At 41.4% G+C, this 5,792-nt stretch overlaps 1 protein-coding gene across 1 annotated transcript; it reads right to left on the minus strand.

Moving 5' to 3' along the window:
* Positions 1 to 63: 63 nt before the first annotated feature.
* Positions 64 to 5,184, minus strand: LOC103521794 (the record flags this gene model as incomplete). The annotated part of the gene is made up of 5 exons (XM_017448890.1): positions 5,030 to 5,184; positions 3,567 to 3,763; positions 2,539 to 3,267; positions 1,604 to 1,744; positions 64 to 215 (listed from the first exon to the last, which is right to left on the minus strand). Coding segments are annotated over exons 1-5 (1,374 nt in total), but the record flags the coding sequence as incomplete, so codon positions are not given.
* Between the last annotated feature and the right edge of the window lie 608 nt (positions 5,185 to 5,792).

A 5,792-nucleotide genomic window follows, 5' to 3' on the forward strand; every position in this document is an offset into this window, starting at 1 on the left:
AGAACATACACACTTTACCTGAAGCTGAGGTCGTCACGGTCACTTTAGGATTGTTTTCAGGGCTTTGTAGTTTCGCCGGTGGGTCGTCCTGTAGAGCGCCAGGATTTGGTTTCTCTGTTCCTGGATTTTCTTGGCCTGTTGCCGTTTCAGTTTTCGCAGTGCCTTCTCCCGGGCTTGCTTCTGTGTGGCCTTCTTCTTTAGTTGCCTCTGTTGATCTGGACAAATAGAAGCGGAAGTGAGTTAAGATGGCCCGGCCCTATTGGAATTCGGAGTTTTAGGACTTAAAGTTTTGTCCACACATAGTAGATCGGCCAATCCGGCAAGCGATCGTTGTCGACTGACAAGTCCACACTGCCTCGACGACATGGATTTTCCTCGTCGATCGATCTCAATCAATGGACCATGGACTATGTTCGATCAGTGTCAATCAATGGACCATGGACTATGTTCGATCGATCTCAATCAATGGACCGTGGACAATGTTTAAACACACTAAGAGTACAAGAAACAAGATTGAAGTTATGTTAAATTAAAACGGGTAGGTGTTTCTATTTTTTTTTCTTTTTTTTTTTAAAGAGGTTTCGAAGAGAGAAAGAAGACAGGATAGGAGAAAGCCAGCCGTTCCGAGAACGAACATTATCCCATCAGGATATAATCCGCCCCGGGCGGGAATACTAACTTACCTATGTTATACCTGTGTTAAACATCGGATACTTCCAAGTCTTACTATCCCGACTCAGAGTCTGGTCTACTTTGTAGACTTGTATAGATATTTTCAAGGGGAACTGAGTGTAGGTTTCGTCTGCTTTATAGACATTTTCAAGACTAAAGCCGTTATTTATTAGGTGACTTTTTTTTGTAGCCAACATGGCTAAACCAATGAGATTGTGAGATTCCGCTTTGTGCAGCAAGTGTGGACGTCCAAAGCGGAATTTCATTTAAAATCCGCCCCGGGCGGGAATCGAACCCGCGGTCTAGCGCTTACAAGGCAGACGCACTACCAACTAAGCTAACTAGGCTGGCTCTTCTATTTCTTAATATTTACTTGCTTCCGATAACACTAATAACAGGCACATAGCTAATTTCTAATACATCATAACATTCATTTGACTAATGGGTAGGTTACCTACTTCTTATTTACTTTCAATAAAAGGTAGGTACATAATTATGTTAATACATTGTATACTGTGTATAGGCAGGTATTTGATTTCCACTAATAGGTATGACTCATCAGATCAATTCGCTCGGGGTCTCTAAACAAAAAACTATTCTTATTTTTTATTATTTTTCAAAAATCTTCTTCTTTTTCTTCGCCTTTTCCCGTGTATAGACGGGGTCGGCGTTTCTCGTCAGCCTCTCAATCAGCCCTAACTAGGGTGATTGTTTTGGGCTGACATTTGGTTTTGGCAACAAATTTTCCGAGCTGATGCCCTTCGCACTCAACCTTTGCTATTTCTTTAGCAAGGGGAATTCAGGCTGGTTTACTCCCTCTTCGTAAAAAATACTTATCAGTTGTATTTTTTTTAGGATTTTCCTTCTATACGGGACTACTGACGGGTTATATATGCTCTTTTTAATTGGGCCGCATTTTGGTTATTTGGACCTTTGGGCCGGATTTTGATTATTTGATCCTTGGGGCCAGGTTTTGATTTTGTTGGTCCTTCGGAGCGGATTTTGATTATTTGCTCCTTTGGGCCGAATTTCTTTTCGTTATAGAAACCTTCCACACTGGATTCGCTCGGGTCTCTAAACAAAAAACTATTCTTATTTTTTATTATTATCTTTCAACAATCTTCTTCTTTTTCTTCGCCTTTTCCCGTGTACACTGTACAGACGGGTTCGGCGTTTTTCGTCAGCCTCTCAATCAGCCCTAACTAGGGTGATTGCTTTAGGGTTGACCTTTGGTTTTGGAAACAAATTTTCCGAGCTGATGCCCTTCGCACTCAACCTTTGCTATTTCTTTAGCAAGGGAAATTCAGGCTGGTTTACTCCCTCTTCGTAAAAAAATACTTATCAGTTGTATTTTTTTTAGGATTTTCCTTCTGCACGGGACTACTGACGGGTTATATATGCTCTTTTTAATTTATGCGAATATTATATGCATCTTGCCATCTTTTTTAATATTTTTGCCCATTAATTTATGCGAATATTATATGCATCTTGCCATCTTTTTAATATTTTTGCCCATCTTTTTCCTCCTTCTCAGTCTGGGCTTTTTGATGTTGACGCACTATGGGGACTACCCGGCCTACTCAGTCCAAGATAACATTAGAGTAAATGAGAGATTATTTCAATTCTCAGAAAATCATGTTCCTGTAACACCCTGTAACTGTAACAAACACCCTGTATAACTGCTGAGGAAGAGGATTTGCACAGTATGGCCTACTCACAGTCCAAGATAACATTAGAGTAAATGAGAGATTATTCCAATTCTCAGAAAATCATGTTCCTGTAACACCCTGTAACTGTAACAAACACCCTGTATAACTGCTGAGGAAGAGGATTTGCACAGTATACTTTTCAGGCAGAATTGGTTACAAATAAAACAAGAAACAAGATTGAAGTTGTGTGGTCCGTTGGACAAACTTCCATTGGTGAGATTCCCATCGAATGCTTTCGTCGGATTTCTGGATCCATTGGCGTTAGATGCGTTCATGGAATTGTTCCGCGACCCACCGATTTCTTCCAAAACGGTGTCTCTTGCAAAGTTGACAGAGGAATTTGCCGCCTTAGGTAGACCTCCAGGAGATTCCGCTCCGGAGGCGTTTGAGTTCTTACCGGAGATTCCACCGTCTTTGCCACCGCTGGCGTTCGACATCGTTTCACTCACGTTGACCATGGAGTTTCGGATGTTGTTCCTCAGTCCATTCATCTCTTTCATCATACCGTCTTTCACGTTTCGCCCGTCCGGTGTTGTTGGCGGAAACGGGTTCAGGTTTTCGTTGTTGATGGAGCCCCGTCCGTCGTTCAGCGTCTTCTTGAGTTTGCCAACAGCGTCGCTGGCTTTGTTGGCCATCGAGTCGCTCACGTTGGTCACCTTGTCTTTGAAGTTCCGAATGATTTCGTTGCTGATCAAAGGACCATCGGCAATCATGGGGTCGTCGATGAGTTTGCTGTTGCCGTTGTCGGTGCTGGCTGCAACGCTGGGCGCTTCGAGGGTTCCGTTGACTCCGCTTGATTCGGTGACTGTTGTAACTGCTCCGCTTGATTCGGTGACTGTCGCAACTGCTCCGTTGACTGTCGCAACTGCTGGTGTGGTGTCCATGCCTGAGGAAGAAAGAATTGCTTTAGTGTGACGTCATTTCAGGTCGAGAGGAAGAAAGAACAACTCTTTGTATGACGTCATTTTAGTGATTTCGAAAGAGGAGCAGGAGGAAGAAGAAGAAGAGGAAGAAGGATAAGAAGAATAAGAAGACGAAGGAGAAGGAAAAAAAGAAGAAGGAGGAAAAGAAAAAGAAAAAGTCGGAGGAGAAGAAGAAGGAAAAGAAGAAGAAAAAGACGGAGAAGAGGAGGAAGAAGAAGAAAAAGAAGGAGAAGAAGAAGAAGAGAACATGTACACACTTTACCTGAAGCTGAGGTCGTCACGGTCACTTTAGGATTGTTTTCAGGGCTTTGTAGTTTCGCCGGTGGGTCGTCCTGTAGAGCGCCAGGATTTGGTTTCTCTGTTCCTGGATTTTCTTGGCCTGTTGCCGTTTCAGTTTTCGCAGTGCCTTCTCCCTCGCTTGCTTCTGTGTGGCCTTCTTCTTTAGTTGCCTCTGTTGATCTGGACAAATAGAAGCGGAAGTGAGTTAAGATGGCCCGGCCCTATTGGAATTCGGAGTTTTAGGACTTAAAGTTTTGTCCACACATAGTAGATCGGCCAATCCGGCAAGCGATCGTTGTCGACTGACAAGTCCACACTGCCTCGACGACATGGCTAAAAAATTCCCGGAGGGACGGACCCAGCTTGTTTTTTCTCAAAATATCTTAATAACAAAATACCTACTCAAAATGAAGCACTGTCACTTTTGACTATGTATTACGAAAAATTACCGTTTTTCCCCTATAATTATTAAATTCGGCTTTACACACCAACGTCCAACACCAAATAAGAAAATGTACCTAACATGGAAAAGAGAAAAAAAAGAAAGTTTAAAAGCACAAACGTACAGACAGACCATTTGGATAAAAACCACTTTTTCGGAATCAGGGGACCCTAAAATGAATTTTTCCACCCATTTCCCGATTTTGAAAATTTGGACCGATTGCAATACTTTCTAATTACTTTGAAGAGAAATACCTAGTCAATAAAAATGTATTGACGTGACGAACTGCCCAAAGTTTGGCTTGCCAAAACGACACAGCACACTAAAGAACTATAAAAAAGTAAAAATCCCAGAAAAGGCACTCTCACTCACCTTTTGCAGCGGCATAATCGACCATTAACGACGGCACAACACACAGATAAAGTCCTAATTTTCTTCCGAACTAGTCACAACTCAAAATTACCACAACTCAGAATCACAACTCTCTTCTTCGGGTCAATCAATCTGGACTAAAGCTGGACTGAGTTTGACTATCAGCAAGAAGTGTAACCTTAGCTGAAATGATTCTACTGAACTTCAGCACTTCACACGTTCGTTATCAGGGGAGGAGGCAGGGTGAGAGTTTTACCAAGTTGGTATTGTTTGAATTTGTTTTACATTGTTTGATAAAAAAAAAATGGTTTGACTTGAGGGAAAATAATGGAAACTTTGAGGTGTAGTAGATGAACCAAATATTATAGGGACTGGTCTTTGCGTCAGGGCAGTGAAAATAAAAGATCTTTTTTGCCAGCCTAGTTAGCTTAGTTGGTAGGATAAAATCCGCCCGGGCGGATTTTATCCTACCAACTAAGCTGATGGGATAATGTTCGTTCTCGGAACGGCTGGCTTTTTCCTATCCTGTCTTCCTTCTCTCTTCGATTTCGGGACGATAAGACCATAGCAGTTACAGTTCCCTCTGTCAAACCTCAAAAAAAAAAAAGTTAAAGGGACAGACTGACACCTACCCAATTTCTGCTGCTGTGCTTTCCGTGAGTTCTGCGCCCGGAGTCGTTCCGCCTCCTTGGCCACTTGAACCAGTAGACGCCGCACGAAAGGGCTGCAAGTCCTGAGGATAACGATACCGGATGATTATTAAAGGATTAAAGGATGCAAAGATCATTAAAGACTATACCTATACCTATGAAATATATAAGACCTTGTTTAGACTGCGGGAGTAAAGGGACTTTTCAGTCTCATTCTGGCAGGATAAACAAGGTATATTCTATTCTATTCTTAAAGAATATTTTAGTTTAAAAAGACGGATATTTTGATTAAAAAAAAAACCCCTGACGTATCTAAAAAAGAGGACCATAGGTACATTAAATAAATAAAGTCTCAAAAAGTGAATACTGTGACTTTTCATGCGTACTGCATATTTCATGCATACAGGTACTTTCAACGTTTCTTTGAAGGTAGTTATTAGTTAAGTAGAATAGAATAGAATATACCTTGTTTATCCTGCTCGAATGAGACTAAAAAGTCCCTTTACCCTAGCAGTCTAAACAAGGTCTCGTGTATTTTATGGGTTTACCATTTTACAATGCATGATTATTACAATAGACCTTGCTTAGTTATAAAAAAAAGGTTCCATATTTCAGGAAAGGTTTTGGTCTGCACTGAAGTAGGATGTTCCTCCATTCTTTATCTCCAAGAGGGCCTCTCAGTGGAATTTTGCTATTTTTCATAAAAAATAGTAATTATTAATTACCTATTAAAGACTGTCTCTCG

This window comes from Diaphorina citri, unplaced genomic scaffold, assembly GCF_000475195.1.
Source record: "Diaphorina citri unplaced genomic scaffold, Diaci psyllid genome assembly version 1.1 scaffold5960, whole genome shotgun sequence".
NCBI lineage: Eukaryota > Metazoa > Arthropoda > Insecta > Hemiptera > Psyllidae > Diaphorina > Diaphorina citri.